At 41.4% G+C, this 21,996-nt stretch overlaps 1 protein-coding gene across 3 annotated transcripts in view; it reads left to right on the forward strand.

The window, feature by feature from the left end:
- The window catches only part of cep112 (centrosomal protein 112), a 95,627-nt gene that overhangs the window by 51,329 nt on the left and 22,302 nt on the right, over positions 1-21,996 (forward strand). For 2 of the 3 annotated variants that reach the window (XM_063903491.1, XM_063903492.1), the window contains exons 20-22: positions 142-324; positions 7,598-7,828; positions 17,707-17,769. In XM_063903491.1, coding sequence (XP_063759561.1) covers positions 142-324; positions 7,598-7,828; positions 17,707-17,769 — 477 coding nt within the window. Of the gene's footprint in view, positions 1-141; positions 325-7,597; positions 7,829-17,363; positions 17,569-17,706; positions 17,770-21,996 lie in introns of all 3 variants that reach the window. The other variant, XR_010167622.1, reaches the window with a different exon arrangement.

Raw genomic sequence — 21,996 nt, forward strand, 5'->3', positions numbered from 1 at the left:
TGGATCCAGGGAAGGGGGTTATAGGTAAAGGAGGAAGAAAGGGTGAATGGATCGGTAGATGGACAAGTTGTCATGACGACAGGATTGCTTCTGAGTGTGTGTTGGCTGATGAAGTCTCTCTTTGCCGGCTTGTCCAATCAGATGGCTGAGCAGCGCATGCAGCACGAGCAGGAGAGGACGCGGCTACAGCAACAGCACAGCGCGGAAAAGGACAGCCTGGTCCAGGAGCGCCAGTGGGAGGTGAGCAGCCTGGAGAGGCAGGCCAGGGCAGTCCTGCAACAGCACCAACAGAACACCCAGGAGTGGAGGAAGCTCGATGCCCAGGTAGGGGGTCTCCACTGATCCACGTTTGCACACACACACACGCACATGCTGACCCATCGCTCTCCCGTGGACAACCATTTTGTATTTCGTACATTGACGGTTTCCTGGGGTTTCAAAAGCACAGCGGGTTGAGACACTTTTTTACTTGGAGAAGGACAGATAGTGATATTGGGCGTGAATCATTTTATGGATAGCTGTGTATCTGGTGGAAGTTTACGAAATATTTTAGATATCTGAATATCTTTTCTTATAATATGGGCAAAAACAACGTTGCGCGGAAAGAAAGTTTTTGGGGAAAAATTGAAAAAACTAAACAAAAAAGTCACACAGCGCCGACTTCTAACGTTGTTTTAACATTTTTTTTCTGATTTTCTTTTTATCGCAGCAGGGTTTCGTGATAGAAGTGCAAATATTTGAAATCCAATCACCACAGGTAGCCAGATGAAGGAGAAGAAATCTGTTCCATTGAGCGCCAAGGTTTTATTCCGAAACCCTGGGTCCAATTTCTCTTTTATTTTCCGCTGTACGGTTATAGACCAGCGTCAGGCGCCCTGTACTCCCTCCGAAGTGTATCTCTGCATGGCATTCTCCTCTCACCGCAGGTAGTCATCTCTCTCCGGAAAACGCTGGTTATTCTCTTATTTCAGCATTGACGGCCACAATGAATGTATGACATTTGGATCTATATTAACGGGGCTTGCCTATTCTGTCACCGTTCAGCCAAACCAGCAGCAGGTCTTCACCTCGTCCCCTCGCTCTGTCCTCGCCTCTCTCCAGGGCTAGCTTGAAGCTCTGTGGGACGCCATTTGACATACCAGCCCCCAACTGGGGATGTGTTTGACTCTTCAGGCTTCCTGATAAAATGGACTTTGTCAGCATGCAGAGAATTGTAGTTCATTAACCATTAGCTGGAGATGGGGATCCAGTTACAATCGCAACAAATGGATGGCGAAGAAGTCTGACTTCACGTCATTGTTTTTTATATTTTATTCGTCAAAACTAAGCACAGTTATTAAAGGCAAAGAGGCTTTCAATGGGTTAACATACCATAACATTCTTTAAAAAAAATCCGGTTGTAAGCCTACACTGTATCAACGATGAAAGCCTATTTTTCGAGTGAAATGCAACCATTTCTAACAACCAAAGAGACCTCTTAGGTTGTTAGAAATGAGAATCTGTTTGTCTTTTACATGTTTTTTTTTGTCAATGTTTACATTTAAGATTGTAATAATGAAACTAGAAGGGATGCTCCGGCTTAAGTTCAAAACAGCCCCCTGTTGGTAGCTCAAATATCAAAGTAGGCTCTGTTAAACATTGAGGCAATTCTTTTTACCACTGCTACATGTCATCTCAATCGCCATGCCAGTTATTACAATACTGGTTTGCTTGCGCCACAGCATGCTGAAAATGTACTGTAAAAGCAACAGGGAGAAGCCCTCTCTAACGTGCCCCGTCTAATTTTTTGGGGGAAAATGTTTTTCTTACAGCACCAATGCCACCAGCTAGTGTGTTATTTAGCTTTTTGGAGATGCCGTCACAACAGGACATTTGTGCTGATAACATGCTGTCCTACTCGTGTCAAAATGATGTGCAGTTTGACGAATGTTAGGATCTCAGGAAGTGACAGAAAACAAACTTCTCCAGTGCTCATCTCATATTCTCAGTTCCTGTTTGCTTGTGCAGCATTTTGAGTAGAGATGATACGCCTGCCTAACGTCAGATGTTAACGCAGCGGAAATCAAGATTTTAACTCGGGCCTTGGAAAGATGAAGGATGGGATTGTGAGGTCTCTGAAAGTGTGGTGTGGATGTGAGCTGGTTTGACTTCCTGTGTGAGCACTGTTCCATGGATGTGCCGTTTAAATGACAACAAGCTGACATACCAGTAGCAGATATGTATTAAAGATGAGCTTTTTTTTTTACACTGGAGAAAGCCGCTTACTATTAAACACTTTTGGGTTACCAAAGTTGTTTACCACTATGCATCTCTGTACTGTCATACTGCTAGCAATGTGGCGCTCACTGGCAGCCTTTAAAACGTATAACACAGGGCTGAGAAAGTGTGGAAATATGAATAGAATTTTCAGTAAAGAGCATTTTGAGCGCTTCCTGTAAAGCTAATTCTCTTTTATTTTTTTCTCCTTTGCTTCTGGGAGGCTCAGGACTTTTCCAACAACACACTATCACCACATGGGTCTGATGGGCAGTATATTATCTTCAAGTGACATGTCAGTAACCGTCATGCCTGCTGTGGCGATTGAACCCTGGCCTCATTATTTCTGCCTCCCTTCTTCTCTCACTTTCTCTCAGTCTTCCTGGAATCAGGGCAAGGACAGTTGCAGCTCGGAAGTTGGCTAAGTGAACAGCATATGTCAGTCACACACTCACAGGATGAGTAATACCCACTCATCCCCTTGATGTGGTGGGACAGTAATAAATAACATTCCTGGTTGCCAATGAGTCGTAGCATGGATTGGAAAAAAAATAAAAAACTGGGACACGTTGTCCTCCTCCCACCAGAGTACGTTAACCAAAATATTAAGCCTGACATGGAGCAGCTGCACATTATAAAGGCTAGTAAACACTTATGTTGTGTACAAGGAGCTTCTACTTGTCCATCTCCACACTTTAGGTTATCTTTTATTAGTCTGTTGGTGCCTTGAAAGTTATAATATCCCGAATGAAAGAATCAGAATTAAGCTGCTAGTTTCAAGGCCTGGTGTGGGGTGGCATCCCACCGATTCTGGGGATTAACTCACAAATTCTCAGCCTCATGGAACTGAATGTTCTCTTAAAGGAAGCAAATATTTATGAAGTCGTAAAAAAAAAGCCCAATTATGAAAGGGAGCTCGCAGACAGTTCTGCACTGTACCGTCAGCTGATCAATGTCTCTTGGAAGACGAAGAAGCTTTGATACATCCCCAGTACATCCTCTAGAAGGCCCGAGATCCTGATGTAGTGGCCTTTTTTTTGTTCTTCCTTCTACAGACATTGTGATGAATTCATCCACCCATGGTAAACAAATAAATGTTAAAGTAACAGAATAGGAGAGGAACACTTTATATTTTGTCACACTGGATATGTATTGCTTCACTTCATGATTCTACAATTACGAAGTTTAGCTTGAAACTTTTGTATTATATATTCTCTACAAGATGGTGCTTTTTTCGAGAATGTAAAACGATTTTAGTTTTTCTCTCTTGCTATTCTGAATTTAAACTCCATTTTGTGAGAGTTGGACTGCAAAAACTGGGACAAGCATTATAAATTAATTTAAAACCTTGTTTTTTTTGTAAACAACACAATTCTTTGTTCTATGAACAACTAATCATTCATATTCTTCCCACCAGCTCCTCCTCCAAACTCATTTTATAGGTATTATTTTCCCAATTAATTATGTCTTTTCTAAAGGAGATGCACAAGCCATCTGGACTTCAAACAGCATGGGAGAGAGGGAGAGTCTTGTGAGGTCTTTCTTCTGGGCCGTGATGGACTAAATAATGATGCTGTCAATTTTTCAAAGCATTTCAATCCCAGCTACGTGATTTAGATGAGTCAAATGAAGAGGGTGATGACAAGCTGAGTCAAAGCTAAGAGGATGTCAGATGAAGGGAACAAGGCAGACAGCTAGACCAGTGTGCACATCGATTGTCTCTGGGCGTGTGTATTGTCACGTAGCAAATGACTGGTCCCTGAGATCTGGTATCGTCAAGCAGATCTTGTCGTGTTACTCAATGACTTCCTGTAGCTGATCCCACTTTAACCGGCATGTCAAGATTGTGGTTTTAAGAATAATTTCATCACGTCTTCTCTTGTCCTATTCATCTAAGTTTTTAGTTTTTTTTGTATGGCGGACTGCAATGAAACATTAATTACAACATCTTACCTACATTTTGCTTTGCTTAGTTCAGTAAAATATAACAAATTATTACAAATGTATTGTATTTATCTAACATTAATACATTATTTGTTTGTCTGGGAAGAAACGGGCTTGTGTTTTTATCGGTTACTACTTTTACAGTTATATTGCTAACATGTAGTGAGGGTATTGTTTACATACAAACAAAAGTGCTTTGATAGGTCATTATTTAATTATTTATCAGAGCAATGCTGAAAATCACTTGTTCCAGCACACAAAGTATTAGCTTTCATGATAGCAAGACTGGAAGCAGCAGTAAACAGCTAGCCGTGCTTTAGCTAGCATAATAAGCCTCGATTTTTGATATTGTTTTATCACCAAAAAAATGTATTAAAGCCCACAATCACAAACAAAGGGCTGTACAAAGCAAACAGAACCAAAGACAAAATACAAAAATCATATCACATTTTGAACGACAACATAAGTAGTGCCATATGATAAAATCATGTGTATGCAAAACGAGACAGAAGTGATGCTAATGTAGATGGAAACTAGGGGATGTGTTTTGAGTTTGCTTTTGGAGAGGTGCTCGGAAGGAAAAGGCTCTGCCACCTACTGATGTTTTGAGAATTTTCTGGGGATTGAAAGAAGACATTATTGAGTTCAAGCTAAAAGTTGTGTCACTTGTCATGCTAGTGCACAATAACATTTCTCACAGCAGTCATTTGTCGTGTCAAAGCAGGAAAAGAACAGGTCCAACTTCAGGAATAAGATTAATTATGGGTCTACAGTTTTAAGATGTGCCTGTGAAACATGTCATTAAGCCAACATGCACAATGCCAGGGCCTGGCACTGACATGCCCAGATGGAATTATACATTTTATTAGCTGTGTGAGAGGTTTGTCCTGTTTATAGTTGTGTCAGTTTCATGTAATCCTTTTTATACTGTTAACATCACTTTCTTTTTTGGTTATACATCCACAAATACGTTCCCACATTAGCATAACAATAGAATAATTCATCTATTCAATTCATTGTAATGATGTACCCATGTTTTCCTCTTTTTGTTTTTTTACTCTGAAGTCAAGGCCATTCTTTAAAAAAATAGGTGGACACCCTGAATAATTGCTTTTATTTCTACAAGGGAGAACCGCATATTATAGAGCAGTGATAGGAGTGGCCGCTTTGTTTTTGTTGTTGCTGTCAAACAAAACTTCACTTTTATTACGAGCAAGCACATCCTGGCTGTTCACTCTATAAAGGATTCTGCTTAAACAAATGTCACAATAAAGTTTACAAAGAGAGTAGCACGTGGGCAATAAAGAAAAGTCCAACTTTGTAGTAATTGTGGCAGAGTAGCTACTTGTGGCGTTTGTTTTTCTGTCTCTTTTTATATACATTAAATACATAAAGACCTACAGTAACTATTGAAGTGTTATTGCTTTTCATTTTTAAAAAAGTCTCTTGATTTATATTATGTCTGTTCAGCCCTCTGTTGGTTCCCCAGTGTTAAATCTTTTTAGCTCGCACTAATGACCCCATATATTTCATTTGACACTCCTATTGTTACCATGAGCGGCTTCATCTCAAAGCTCCACATCTGCATGCTAACATGTGCCCTGTTGGAAGTGGCTGCGCTCACATACCGCCAAAGGAGACATGCTCTTTTGGCCTCTTAAATGTTTGAAGTGTCATTGCCAATGACTCTGTTCTGCGAGATTATACTCCAACTTATTCAAGGAAGGCAGATCATCCACATTTGTTAAAGAGAGAATTATACATTAAAGATCCTCGAGGGCTCAGTTCTAATAGCTGCTTGCCCTTGAAGGCACAAGTGAAGCTGTGAGACGGGTAATGTAGAGGAACAGGAGTGGGATATAGAGATAGAAAGGGTTGTTTGTTTTTTTTACCCAAGATTCTCTCTGAATGTGCTGCATGCAATTGCATGTGTGCAGCAGCCAGACCATGTGTGGCTGTTTGTCTGTTTGTGTGTGCACAAGTGAATCTGTCTGTCTGTGCCAGTGTTGGAGGGATCACAACACAGAGCCACAGCATCTGCCTGTTTTTGTGACTCTCCTTTGAAGTCTCTTTGATTTTCCCCAGTGCCCGCTAAAAAAGACTTCAGACACTTTCTGTCTGATTGCCTTAGCATGGCGTTGTCCTTGGATGCCCAGGCTTTTAGCGTGGAGGGCGGGGGGTAAGAGGCAGAGCACATAGTTTGAACCAAAGTAAGAAATAAATCAAGTAAACCAAGGAGAGTAATGAGGATGTGCAATAGCTGTGCAATGTAGGTAGGGAAGTGTGAAACACCGAAACTGCAGTGCATCTTCAATTCACTACAATCATATTTGCTCATTGCTTGGTGTAAATTGTAGGGAATGATCATACTATACTGATGGATTCAATATATGTGATTATGTTAAACCATTTTATGAAAGCTCTGAGTGTAAAATAATGTAAAATGTAAATTAAAGGGGACATTTATGCTAAACCTTTGTGTTTCCTGCTTTAACATTTGCTTTGACAATTGTCTCTTTAAGACCCACTCCGAAAAAGGTCTAGTCTGCTCTGATTGGTCAGTTATTCCAAGGCCATCTGTTGCTCTCTGTGTCATTTCAGCCGGTGACTGTAACTGTAACAAACTGGGGCGTCACTTTCCACCTAAATGTATTATCATTGTGACATCACAACGCTACACATTTTCTAGACAACGTTTTTGTGCAAATCTACTTGAATTGAAGGTTATGATAGTTTCAGTGTTTTAAAAAGAACCTCAACCTATTTTATAATAAAAAGTAACACATGGAAATCTTTTTTTTGGCATATCCTAAACTCTTCAATCCATGTGAGATTGAGGTTCATTGCTCGTGTCAGACCAGTCTTATTTTCTGGTGTATTCCGAGGCTGTGGGATTGGGCTTATTAGCATTCCTGCTATGTAATGTCGATGCTCACTGGCAGCACTATTAAAGAGCTCTTCTGGTTAAAGTCAAGGCTGAGCAGTTCAAAAAGAGAGAGGTCAAAAGAGAGGTTAGACCATCACAGCTTCCCCTGCACAAATAGAGAAACATTTCAGCATGTTGGTGAAACTTTTGTAAACTTGGTTAAACTGTACAGCCTCACCCTCAGATACTGTGTCTCTGCATCATCTTTTTAATCATTCATATCAATACAGGGCCTCGACATTCCTCTGCCTGCTGTAGCATCTCTCATTGTGGTATCTGTGTTCATTTGTCTTTATATTCTCACCCTACAGCACACATTATATACTCTTTTTTTCTCTTTGTTGCTCACATATTCATGCGTGAAATACAGAACATCATTTACCAGTGACAGAAAGACATAACATGTGATGATAAATGGTTACCACCACTTGCCTTTATTGACTGTTCATTTCTGTTTCCCATTCATTACAGACAATTTCAGATTTGGAATCTCAGCTGTCCGGTCTACGTGATGATCTCCATGGAGCCCATGAGAAGCACAAGCAACAGTTGGCTGAGTTGGCGTTACTTCGGGAGGAGGAAAAACAAAGAGCCTTCCTGGACAGAGAGGGATCGTTGGACCGCCTCCGCTCTGACATGGAGCGCATCCGCAGCGACCTTGAGGAAAACCACCAGCAAGACAAGGATGCGGCTCAAGAGAAGGTGGGTTAAGGGTACATGAAACAAATCACTTTCCTCTGTGGATGAATGCCTTTCAAACAAAGGTTGCATAAAATGTGAAATGTTCTTCCATTCAAGAGCAGTTTCTCACAAAAGAGAGTGGATGACACTCATGTTCGAAATAACATCAAACCAATAATTAGGTAGAAAACACTGGGCCGGAGAAGAAAAGCTGTGTTTATTCCTGCATACAGCTGCGGTTGACTTTCAGCCTGTGGGAAGTCAGCTGCTATCACCACCAGAAGTGGTTGTGTTGATTGTTTTAGCAATGTCCTTGAGCAGGAAATCAATACTTTGAATCTTTTCTATGTATCTCAAACTGTTTCTCTGTATGTCTGCCTCTCTGGATATCTCTTTCACTAATAGATCTTTGTCAGATGTCAAAATGTTGTGTCTATCAAGCTATTATTTCAAATCAGTGCAGACAGTGAGAACAGATTGTGTGTATGCGGGACTGGGATGTGTTGTAAAGTGCTTTTATTCGAAGCCTTTTACAACTCATTTCTTACTCACCCATTCTCCCACCCAACAATGGCACCAAGCTACCAAACAGGGCAGCTTCAGTTTTTTGTCAGACATGAGTACAGGAGGAGTTGGGGATCGAAAACCGCTACAACCCACTTTTACAGATCAGTACATCTTAATGTTTGCACATCCAAGATGGAGTTTAACTTTTGTACATGTGCCCTCTCAGATGTACTCAAAGAGTCTGAGTGTTATTGAGAAACTTCCTCATAAACACCAGACAAAACCCGTCAAATTACTATTATAGGTTTTTACTAAGTCATAGATTCTAAACAGTGTTGAGTACGATATTTATGTATTCCTAATACAGAGAGGATCGATGTCACTTTTCCTTACCTTCTTACTATCATGGGATATCCCATTTTTAATCGTTCAGGGATCGGATTTAAGAGTCGGTCACAAAGTGGAAACCACAGCGTTTCATGAGACATTGCCCGGCTTTGCCTTTTTGCTATCTTTGAGAACCAGGAAGTGCTTCAATTAGAACTTCTGAGGTTTCCGTTCCCTTTCTTGCTCTCTTTCTGTCTTATATTTGCTTAGCTTGCCACTATAGAAACTGGACCCCCGACTTGGAAATCACCCATAATCTTGTGCTGGTCTAGCAGGAAGCTGACCTAAGGTGGTGTTGATCAGAACCTAATCCCTCTGCAGGTCCCATCAAAGAGAGCATTTTTCATTAGACACCATCCCGCCCCAGCTGCGCAGCATTAGCCCCGGAATGCAGGGACCTCCAAAGCACCAAGCCGGCCATTTTGGCTCCATATGGCACACAGAACCTGGGGTACTGAAGGGAGAGTGATTCAAGGAAAAGAGTGTGGTAATTACAGGGTAATCCTCATTTGAAGAAATTACCCTATTTCCTATCAGGCCCTTTTATTCATTTTTGGATACGAGATGGCTGTATTGCAACTAAAAGATAATTTACCTTTTTGGCTCACTTTACGTCCTCTCCCTCTTCCATCTTTTTTTAGTACATGGGGGGAAAAATGACCCAGAGTTGTCTGGGAATCTGGAGTGGATTCAAAGCGGCGAGTCTGTATGTTGAACTTAGACTGATAACACTATAAGCAATGTGCTCGTTTCACTTTTTATGAAAGAGATTAATGATTTCTCAGTCCCTTTTTGTCAGCTCAAAGTGCATGCTTCTAACAAAAACATCACAAAAGGTCGAACGGCTTTTCTTATCTGTGTCCAAGTTTGACTTGGGATTGGGGAAAACTTTCACTTCTTCTTTGCGCCCTGTTTTTTTTCACATAGGATTGAAGTCATCCAGCTTTCAGATCCATATTGACTCGTTCGCCCTGTTTTGTAAGCTGAAAATTTCTCATTCTTTTGATGCAGACAGAAATGCTGTCCTCTGCAGTCCACCATACTCTTGGAAGCAGAGCCTGGGCTGGCCAGCTTTTTTTTGAACACATCTCCCAGATCCTGGAAAAAAGGCCGGAGAAATCCATTAAATCCATGAATGGATTCCCATCAAAGACGCATGCGTTTATGGGAGAGACAGAGAGGGAGAGAGGGATACAGGGAGATGTTTTGGGAGTAGACTGTTGAGGCTGTTGGAATGAAATAATGAGAAACAGAATATCAGAGTAGATCAGACGTAAGATTTGAGCTGCACCAAAAAGAAAAGAGCTGAGAAGGAAAAGTGATGGAGGTGGGCTGAGTAGAAGGTGTGCGGGGGGTTTAGTCTGCTTGCTATTGAAGTGTGTGTGTGTGTGTGTGTGTGTGTGTGTGTGTGTGTGTGTGTGTGTGTGTGTGTGTGTGTGTGTGTGTGTGTGTGTGTGTGTGTGTGTGTGTGTGTGTGTGTGTGTGTGTGTGTGTGTGTGAATGAACGCACACAAACCCAGACCTCCCAATCTCCGTTCTCCACTGAGGGGCCTGTGAAGCTGCCTCTGTGCCTGATAAAGATGCCTCATCTCTGGGCTACAGTGAGCACGAATCCTGCCTCTCTCACACCACGCCTGATTCAGTGGTGGAAAGTAACTAAGTATATTTCCCCAAGCACTATACTAACGGTCAGTATATTCTTTAAATACTTTACTTGAGTAAAAAAGTTATGTTTTGCAAAAAGCAAGTTAGTCTGGGTTACATTTCAGATGTGTATACTGAAAAAACTGAAACATTGACTTTAATTAAATGTATGATGTCAACAGATTACACTTAACTATTAGGTTATATGAAAGCAATAATATTGAGTAACCTATTATTATTGCTTTCAACTAACCTAACCAGCTTTTTGCATTTAATTAAAGTTTTAGTTTTTTCAGTGTATGAGTTATTAAAAGATCCACCAATATATAAATATCAATAAATGTATAATTTACCTCAACTTGTCCGATGATTTTATGTCAATAACACATAAAAAACGACATTTTGCACTATTGTTTATATATTTTTTAATGATAACATTGCTGTAGTGATACCTTTATTCCAGTAAAGGACCTGAATACCTATTCCACAGTCGCCATGATACCTACCATATAAAACATAGGTTATATTTGCAGTAAGTGTGTGTAATGAGCTTAAGTATGCTAAGTGGAAAAAGGTCTTTGTGTTTGACCTTGTCACCTCACTCACCTGTATACTATTCACTCCCTGCTTGTCAATACTACAGATCTGAGATACTGTAAGACAAAAGATCTGGAGGCTCAGGTTTGATAGGGAATGAATAACGTCTGGGACCTTGAGTATTTTCTCTGGAGAGCTTGACTTTTTGAACTGCATTGAGGAGATTAGTTGTGCCTGATATGTTTGTGTGGACCCAGGTGTTTGATGCATTTGGTGTTGACACATGCACTGCAGACCTTCTGTATATTTTTAAGCACCCTCACTCTGGTGGCTTTTAATTGCTTGTGTAAATGTCACCATGCACCTGCAAGAAAAAGAAAAAGCACATGTGTGTATTTGTAGTACTTTCAGGTGCGTGTGTGTGTGTACATGCATGCCTACTTTCACTTCAGATCAAAGGGCGAGGGGCATTTCATCAAACACTAACCAAGTGTGACAAAACCACCTGGAGGCAAACTTCAGCCAATGAGGAAACAGATTTTTGGCATGCAGTGGCCATTTCTTGCTGCCTGTGTCACAGCACCAATGTCCCTCTGGCCCTGTCCCATGTGTGTCCCTTGACTTGAAAGTCTCTTCTTAGACACACACACACACACACACACACACACACACACACACACACACACACACACACACACACACACACACACAGGTTGATTAGAAAGCTGGAGTATGAGTGTCTGTGTCTTGAAGTTAGTTTTTTTGTTTTTGTCCCAAAGGGTAATTCTTTAAAAGTTGTTCTTCTAAAAGGTACCATTGGTTGGTTCACAGTGTATGAACCAACCAGCCCCTACATCCAGGCCTTGGTTAAACCATACAATCCATCATGTGCACATGTGCTGGGCATCAGCCAATCAGTTTGCTGCTTCCAGCTACCACTCAAAACACGCCGGATGCTGTCCTGTGTCCTAAATGGTAGAATGAGCTCCGCATTAACATCAGGACAACAGAAACTTTAGATATGTTCCATCACAGACTGAAAACGCATCTGTTTTGATTGTTTCTTGGCAATTAAATTCTTACAAAAAACTTGAAAGAGTAGCTTAGGCCTTGTAACAAATTCACCAGCACTAACAATGGTTGGACTTGATTGAAGTGAATATATCCGCCCTTTTATTGTTGTTCGGTGTTTGATTCATTAGGTTTTTTGCATTTATTGTAAGTTGCTTTGGATAAAAGCGTCAGCCAAATGTAATTTATGAGTAGGTATAGTGGTCAGTCCACTAACAGGAGGTTTCTTTTGTGTATCTTCACTTATAAAATGACAATACAGCTGTAAAAGGCTTTCAGATGACATAACACAGCGTGTGTGACAGCCCGTGTTACATTATCCTGATGCTCTTTCGTCGTATTAGCTCAAAACAGCATTTATACATCACAGTTAAACGGACCTGGTTTTGTATTTTTTATTATTGCATATAGACTAGAAACTGTGTTGTCGCATAGAAAAGAAAACACTTGTTTGTGATCAGGGATACAGCTGGAGAAAAGGAATCCAGTGGAAGTTTATAACATCAGCAAAGACTTCAAAGTCTCATTTCATTTGTTTGGCAAAGGAAAATAATTTGTGTTGAACTTTTGTTTGTTGTGCTCGGCAAAAGCTGACTAGGAGATCTTTTCATGTGGCCGGACATGCGTCTGTTTTCACACTTAGTCCCATGTGTGGACACAACCCTGTCCATCCTTACATGTGGTTTTTCACTGATTGGATCTTAATGTGTCTTGATGTCTTCTGGTTGCATTCACATCCATATTTAGAGCTGTGTGCGTTTGTTGTAAAGACCACCCAAAATGTGTTTAGTGCAAAATCTGCAAACTGCTGAATTCTTACTGATCATGGTCCCAGTATTTGTTGTTTCCAGGCTTCCTTTTTTTCTGTGGATCAGTATGTGTGAATCACTGCTACCTCTGTCATTGCTGTAATTTAACCTGTGTGCTTTTTAATTGGTTTACATTGACATCTACAAGCAATGATGATACAGTGTTGTGAACAAATTTGTTTTTTTTACCTCTATCTCCTTCTAAAACTACAGAGAATGTATTGTTATTGTACGATTGACAACTTTTCGTTTAGCATCTATATCGATACTTTTAATCTAGCTTTGATTATACTTTTCAGCCTCAGTGTGTGTACCGTTCTCTCTCTCAGCCAGAAGATGGTGGTACGAGGTTGTTGTTATTGTTGTTGTCTTGTTCTTCTCTCTTGCCCACTGTCACTGCTGACTTATTAGGCTGGTCCTCTGCCATTTGGAGATATACCAAATCACATTATTCAGTTGGTCATGGATTAGAAGAGGAGGAGAGAAACATAGGCTGAGGGATGATCAAAGAAGGCCCTCATCCACCTCACACTAACAGACTAAATGGGAGACGCCAAGATATTAGGGAGGCAAGGATTAGATCTTAGGGGAGATGGTCGTATATTTTGGTGTCAGGCTTTCAGATTATTGGATCAATGTGACTGCTATTGGTTTATGTTTACATCATGGCTTGCTTCACAAAAACACATTAAAGCGTTTGCGTGCGAACATATGTTGTGTGTTTGCGCACATGTACGCATGCGCAGATCTGTCTGAGCTCCTCGTTTCCTCAGTGCACCGCACCATCGGGCCCTGCGGCGGAGAGAGAGTGAGAGTGAGTGAGTGAGTCACCCAGCAGATGAAAGAGTCAAAAGTAAAGGCTCTGCCGTCCCCAAAAAACATCACACAGCTCCCTTGCTCACTTTTTGAAGTCATCCAAAAAGAGGGAGGGAAGCGACACACTTTCTCAATCGCATTAAAACATGGCGTCAGGCAGCTCCCATCTTGTTGCTCGCTATAGATTACACTTTGGTTTGAAGTGGAGTTTTAAGTGGGACACGACGATATTGGGCTCTGTTTTTTTTTGGTTAAGTTCCGAATTCAACTCATCCGACATCTCACCATCAGGCAGACTTATTGATCAAAGTAGGGATGGAGGCATAAATAGATGCAAGTCTGGTCTACCTCGGCAGACAGTCAGAATTTCATCACAGTTATCTCAGAGTTCAATGACCACTTTAAAATAAATTCACAGTAGCTTAACAGTCATGTCAAGTTACCTTTTCCTGTAAAGCTGTCCACACAATCTGTACAAAGAAAGCATAAATGAGACACTTTTTCTATGCTTTGAAATCTTCCCACCTGCTTATGTTAAAGCAATCTTTGATTCCACAAGCGGCTCCAGCTATTAGGCATTCACAACCTCAGACTAACTTTTTTTTCCTGACCTTCTGATGTGGGTTAGTTGTAACTCCACACTGATGGTAATGGATGTAATTGGTTTTCTGATACCGAGATCATGCTGGTGCAGTGTGTACTCACTGAACATACGGTGTGTTGTGTGTTTATCTGTGTATCCATGCCTGTGATGCATTATTTCTGTACTGCGTGTGATGCCGCACTGACAGTGAGCAGCGGGGATTAAGAGAATCAGTACTGACAGGCGGTGATGGCAAACTGTGAAATGGAAATAAAGTCTCTTGTCATTACCGAACCAACACTCTCTCTAACGCATAGAAACACAGGCGAACGCAGCAAGACAGAAATGATTACAGACAAACAAGCAAATAACATCTCCCAGTTCTCCCTCGCTGGCAGATTGAACTCTTATGATAATTGTTCTGAGAGACCTACGTAGTGAACAGAGGATTGTTGTGAATTTACAAATAATGCTGCCACTAAAATGGAATGCTTCGTGGAGCAATGGGGAAAAGCTTTTCTATCAAATCAAGTTCTTTTTGCTAAGAAACGAACCCTGCAATCACAGCTGTTGTTCAGCCCGTTAAAAAAAAAAGAGCATGATTTGTGACATTCTTCATCACTTTATAAACTTCCATGCTCTTTATCGAATAACACATCAATTGCGCGATCTGTCCGTGGAGTCACATCAGCGTTACGTCAGTTTTAGTTCAGCTTTAAGAAGATACTGAAAAACCATAATTGCTCTTTAGCAATGTGAGATGATTGGAAACATATCGGGGGGGAAAATGCCATATGGAGGCAATATCCTGCCCAGAACTATTGAGTGCACTGAACAGATTCTGGAAATACTGAAAACAGGCACAATGACTTCAACACACAATGTATCATGTGTTGGAAGGTTTACTCATTGAGAAATGTTTACTTTGGTTCATTCCTCCATTAGCTCTAATACAACAGTCCATTTCAAAAAAATGAAACTGCCCACCTTAAGCAAATTTCCCCTTGATAGATCAAAACCAGAGTGTATGTTTGGCCTTCATGTGTCGTGTTTGTCCATTGTCTGTGTTTGAAAAAGTGTGGCTTGTTATCTTTAAGTCTGTGTGTATGAGAGGGACAGAGAAAGTTGTCACACGTTTTCTGCCACTCCCGTCAATCCTCTTTTGTGTGTGTGTGTGTGTGTGTGTGTGTGTGTGTGTGTGTGTGTGTGTGTGTGTGTGTGTGTGTGTGTGTGTGTGTGTGTGTGTGTGTGTGTGTGTGTGTGTGTGTGTGTGTGTGTGTGTGTGTGTGTGTGTGTGTGTGTGTGTGTGTGTGTGTGTGTGTGTGTGTGTGTGTGTGTGTGTGTGTGTGTGTGTGTGTGTGTGCGCGCTTGGCCTGGTTCCCACTGCAGATTATTAATTAAGTTCTGGTAAGCGGTGCATGCCTTGCCTTCAGATCCACTTCCACTCTCTTTAACACACTCACACACACACAAGTACCCATACACATGCACAAACACACACACACACTTCAAAGCAGCCGCACTCCACACAGCTAGGATTAAGAGGCGATTGAAGAGCCTGATACAGCCTCAAAGTGCCTTCAGCACAAAAATGCCTTTGGCAGGGCACAGGTAGTCTCTTTGAAAGTGCTTACGCACACACACGCACACACACACACACACACACACACACGGCTGGGCTTTTAATTTAGGTCTGATTTCCCCTTTGTATTTGTCACAGTTCTTCTAGGCTATTTTTCATTGCATGTACTATCCACATATTCATCTATTTCCAGCCATTTTTAATCTGTGTTTAGATGGTTGCGCTGTATAATGTATGATGTGGTACAATGCTTCCTGCTAAATCCCCCTGTGACTGTACGTAAAAGAATAGGCTAGTAGCAAGCTCTTTATGTTTTTATGAAACATCTGAGCCTGTGCATCTCAAAACGGCCATATGTTTCCATGAATACGCTCACGTGTGTCATTTACAGTACAGTCACACACACCTCATTACCTCACAGTCAATTACAATGGTGAATCTGATATATAACTTTACTTGATGTAAACATTTTCACAACTGAGACACATTGAAATCTCATCCTCTCTTAACACAAAACAATTCTTTGGGTTATTGTTATGACATCTTCGAACAAATTTTAGTCAATACTATCTTCAGCTAAGCTGTAATCAGGGTGGTGCAGACCGGCAGGATTAAAAGAAGACAACCACTGTGTCAGCTGTAAAAGAAAACATTGAAGGACTCTATTTGCGCCCCTCTCCCACACACAGTTCTTTCTCTCGCCTCTCGTACACCCTCCTTTTGTCTCCCCCTCTCTCATCAGCTGCTATAGGGCCCCTAGGGACGAGCGGGGCTGCCACTCAAAGAGTCCTGGCGCAAGAAGACAGGCTGGTATCCTTGGTGACGGCTCTGTGTTTCTGCGGTGACAGGTGTGTCCGCTCAGAGCCGGGCGACGGTGTTTGTCAGGAAGCGTTTGGATGGTGTGCAGAGTCCAAATGCAGCACAGGTGTTGATGGCTGCGCGGGGCGCGTTCAATGGAGCGTTGTTTGTTAGTGACTTCTCCGTCTGTCAGTGACTGTCAGGACGGGAGTCGAGCAGGTGTGTGTGTGGGTCGCTGTATGTGTTTTCATGTATAAATCAGTTTTACAGCATGTTAAGACATTTTAAAATACATTTCTGCATGTTTGGAGGATACTTTTCCCACTTTTTTTTTAACAGGAAGTTTTCAAGAATTAAAACGATATAATATTTTTTGCTTATCGCTGGCTCATCAATAGCAGAGCATAAGTTGATCCACAACCCCAGAAAAAACCTGCCTTTCAAACATTGACCTACTGTAAAGCCCCCATTATTTGTAGTTTATGTACAGTACTTGTAGACTGTGTCACCGTGCGTACAGGCAGCCATCGACAGCCCCATCGAATTCCAGCACTTCACACCTAATTATCTCACTCCACTGTTCAGCCTCTCATTGAAACTCTGGCATCACAACACAGCTAGTTGAGCGGAGGCAGATCTTGTATTAGACACTCGCAGTCTTTGCTTCCAGCTGGCTAGCTTCCCATAGAGAAACAACCGAAAACAAAGAGCCAAGCGCCGCTCAATAAACTCCTAACAACAATCCCCATTCACTCCCATTCCATCTCCACCGTGTTGTCTCCCAGCTTCTACCGATCATCTCTCTTTTTCCTCTCCCTATAGCTAATTGGCAGCAACGTTTTAATTCCCCCGCCTGCCCCCCTTCTTGTAAAGTGATGAAATGTTGGCACGGGTTCAAAGGGGAGTGGTGTGCACCATGCCCGTCACTACCTGCTGGCACACATGAGCATTGGGAGCTGTGCCAAGGGGCCACAGGCCTGTGCCGCCGGGACACACTGCCAGGAGGCAGAGGTCAACATGAGTGTGTGTGAGTAGAAGGGGAGTGTGTGCACTTCCTAACAGAAGATTCAATTTCACAACTCTCTCTCTCTTTGTGTCTCTATGTCTGTCTGTCTGTCTGTTCGCATATCTCTTTCTCACACTCCCCTCTCCCTTCTTGTTGCAGGCCAACAGCAGGTTGAAGCAGATTGAGAAGGAGTACAGTCAGAAGCTCGCCAAGTCTGCCCAGGTAATCAGTTTTCTCTTATACCATTCATATTCCCCCTCTTTCATTGTATATGCCTCTTTTTCTACTGAGCCGCTTGAAAGATTGGACGAATATACAGAGGGGAGAGGTGAGGAAGCCCATTCGAAAACACACACACACACACACCCACACACACACTCTTAAACACATGGCAAGCCACCTTACCCTTTACCCTTAAGCAAATATGCACATACACGCAAACTGCACACACATCGCATATCCGGCAAAAGGTCTGTGCAGAACTCAGGCAAATAAATCTACACATAAAACACAGAAAATTGGAGAAAAAGAAAAACTACAACTCTGCTGTCAGGTTTGTCTCTTTGCTCTTCCTGTTCCGTCTCATCTCTCTGTCCGGAGGTGTAACAGAGGAGAGAAGCCCTCCTTCGCATATCCAACTGAACTGTGTGAAGTCAGGTCAGGCTGTCTGGTGTTATACTGATAGGTTGGATCTCGTAATAATACAAAGATTTAACCTTAATGCTGCATTAATCAATATGGAACACCTGAAAAATACTAAAATACCAATTCTATTGTGCAAGGGTCACTCTTAGTTGGTAAAATAGAAAAGTAAATAGTAGACTTAACTTCATCAGGTGGCCGGAAATCACTTTATGTCCCCAATGGCCAAAAATCCAACCGTGCTACTTAAATATCCACCCAATTCTGGACCTTACTTGTGTTGCCCCTTCTGTAGTAGGTTCTATTTAGATTAATGTGCGCTGGAATTTTTTTTGCTGCCCAGTTTACAACACAAACAAAATACTCTAACGCAGGTTTTTACTGATCCTTCTTGAACTCTCTCTACTTTTATGTTGTATTTAATATCAGCAAACCCTAACGTCATTGAGAACATGTAGAAGAAAACATTATTTGCCTTTGACTCTGTGTGATATCGATGTAGCTCTCATTGTCCTGACGTGTACTTCCATCGCAGGAGCTATGTATACTTACCTAGTTATTCGTACTTAGCTAGCTCAGTGCTATTTTATTTCTATTCTGTTATTTCTTCACTATTTTTATTTGTTTTATTTATGTGACATTGTTGGAGGAGCCTGGGATTTAAGTTTTTCATTGCGATTTCTACACTGTAGCTACTCTGCACATGACAATAAAGCCTTGAATTTCACATACAATCTGTGGTAGCCTCTGCAACATCTTGAAGCGGAAGTATATAAATAAATATTTTGAGATCCGTTCAAGTCCCTCATTATATTTCACAGAGTTACACTGATTCAGTTGTCCCCTATCTGATTAATTGCACTGGAATTGTCCTCCATCCTCTCTCCCGTCCCTATAATACCTCTTTAAGTCATCTCGATACCTGCTTCTCTGCCTCATGTCATGGCATCATCTGTCCACACTTCTAATTGAGGGCCATATGTTAAACATTATGCTTGTCTCCTTAGACAGAGCCCATTTAAAACTGAGGTCATTATTTCTCTTAACTTACCAGGACACATTCTGTCATTCAGCAAAATGTCTCCAAACATTTAAGCAGATTTAACCTCATCAGTTTAACAGATCCCAAACTCCCCTAAGTAGTGTTTACATTACAAAAGAAAAGAGTTTTCTTCTTGATTATGTAGCCGGGTAAAATATCACAATCATTTCGCCATAATTGCTCCTCGTTACCCGAAGAGGAGATTCAAAGGGGTGGGGGATGGTGGTGGTGTGGGGTTGTTGTTTTGCTTTCTTTCTTCTCCTCTTCAAATCCCCCTATTTTGGGTTGGCTGGCAAAGGCGCAGAGTTGAAAGCGGGGTTGACAAGCAGATGTTGTGAGAAAACGGTAGCTTATTAGGTTACACAATGCTCAACTTCAAAAGAAGTCGGATGCTGTGTGAAAGTTCAGCCATGTTTGCCCGCTTTGGCGGAGCGGTACGCCGCCACAGACAAAGCAACAAGTGATTAATCCTCTGTTTTGGGGACACAAAGCTGGCACAGGTTCAACAAACAACACTCTCTCTGACAGAAAAAGGTCTCTGTGCGCAGAATACAACACCTTTGTGGAAGTGTGTTTGTTATACAGAGGGTTACGCTGAAGGTGCGGGGTTTTTGAGAAAACAGTAATAAGCGTGATTAATGCAGGCTATTTGTCGCTGGCTTGGGCAGCTTTGTTTTAAAAGGTAAAGGTGGAACAGGTGGAGGGGGTTGTTGCCTACCCCTTGGGGCAGCTCAGTCAAATGTAAACAAGAGGCCTTTGAACCTCAAAGGCTAACCCCAGTTGTTAACCCCTCCGTGTCTGACAGGGGGCATCGCTCTTCAGCTCTACTGCATGGCTAATAACCCAATTAAAAACATACCACGTCATACATTATCCTGAGGGGACTAGAGACACAGCCTATAAGGGTATATGTTACCATGCATGCGCACACAGATCCCTCACGTCCTTGCTTTTGTCTCTCTTTCTCTGCCTTTCTCATTCTCTCTCACACACACACACACACACTCAGACTCTCCTAATTAGTGTCTCTCCAATCCAATCCAGTGTGTTAAGCGTCTAGCTGTGAGTGGTCCTCCTGGGTGACCTGTGAACCATGCAAGGCTGTACTCTCTTCCCCCCACTTAATGATCAGGCTACAGTGGGTGGTAGCCATGGTACTGGTGGGAGATCATTACTTTATCCCTGAACGTCTCACTGTGGGAGTAAGGTAGGTAGGAGGTGGAGGGAACTTGCCATGGGAGGCACAGTGCATGAGAATAACCATATTCTGGAAGAAAAGGGTTGAAGTTCACTCCATATGCAAATATAACTCATTTATTTCTGAATAATAGTTCACATGTGACCTCTTAGGCATGTATAAACCAAAAAGGATCTGTTAAAGTATTTATTCGAATGTAGGGACGAACCTTTAGAGAATCACCGCTCGATTCTTCGGCTCAACACAGCTTCTACTGTTTATTCATGCTTTGTTTTGACCAAAAGTGAGTATTTGTCTTACATTTATCTGAAACACAACAATAAATTAATGTTTTTACTACTTTTTTATTAGGTGATATGTCAGAGGCCTAAAAAGTAAGTTACAGTTCTAAATAAACATTACAGTTTTTAACATAAGTTCATGACTAGCTGTTATTATTATTATTAATAATAATAATAAATATAATAATACATTGTATTTCTAATAAAAGTGCTCAAAGACATTTAGTATAAAATAGGAAATAAAATATTAAAAGTTTAATTAAAATATTAAGGCAACATTTTACCAATGTTTTATTATTATATTATTATTGTTATTGAGTTAATTGATAAAGTCAACAATGAGAGTTAACAAAAAATAACGTACCTGCTTATTGACTGCCAATAAGGTGAAATATAGTGGGAAATTATTTGAGAAATGATGCAGATTAGTTTAAATTACCTAAATGATTCATTGACACATCTATTCTGCTCCAATTTTCGGGTTTATGAGCAGATAGAATGCATTAAAAAGCCGTTAAACATGCCATTTGGTTTTCACCTCATTATTTAAAAGTATGCAGCAATAAAGATTTCTTGATCATTTCACCATCAGTCACCATGTGCTGGATTCACATTTAGTCTTTTCTTTTCATATGTTATTGCAAAGCCTCCTTTTTTCTGTTTTGGCCATTGTGTTATAGCATAAGTTATTCATTATTTCTGGGGAATAAACATCAGTCCTGTACACTTTTTAACCTCTGGTTCATGGAGAGGTAAGCGTGCCTTTAGCCCTAAAGAGATGCCGTACAAGTCTAACTGGAGCAATTACAAACTTTAAAAGGCCTGGCTGGCTATCAGACAGAGAAAGGTGCTGTGGTGTGTGTACATGTACAGGAATAACAAGACAGACAGCTGAGTTCACATGTTTAGAGTGCCGCCACCGCCTAGGGCTGAAGACCAGCAGGGCAGGAAATCCATATTGTGAAATAATTATTACGCCCAGAAATGATGTTCCCATAATAATGTGTCATTTGTTGCTTTGATGTGGCTTTCCTGCTGACAAAATAAGCCTAATCTCCCTCTCATCTCTCAATCCCTCTATCTCTCTCTCTCCCCCGTCTCTCCCCAACCTGTGTCTGTCTATCTGTGGTCGACCCGCACTTCTCAAACTCCCACACGTATAGTGTACAGATTCCAGCAGGGCTGGTCCTGAGTTTGAACATGGTAAACAATTATCTGTCTAGCCCAAAGAAGCAGCAGCACTGCCCCTCAACCACCACTATGTCTCTCTCTTTCTCTTTCCCCCC

This window comes from Eleginops maclovinus, chromosome 16, assembly GCF_036324505.1.
Source record: "Eleginops maclovinus isolate JMC-PN-2008 ecotype Puerto Natales chromosome 16, JC_Emac_rtc_rv5, whole genome shotgun sequence".
Classification (NCBI taxonomy): Eukaryota; Metazoa; Chordata; class Actinopteri; order Perciformes; family Eleginopidae; genus Eleginops; species Eleginops maclovinus.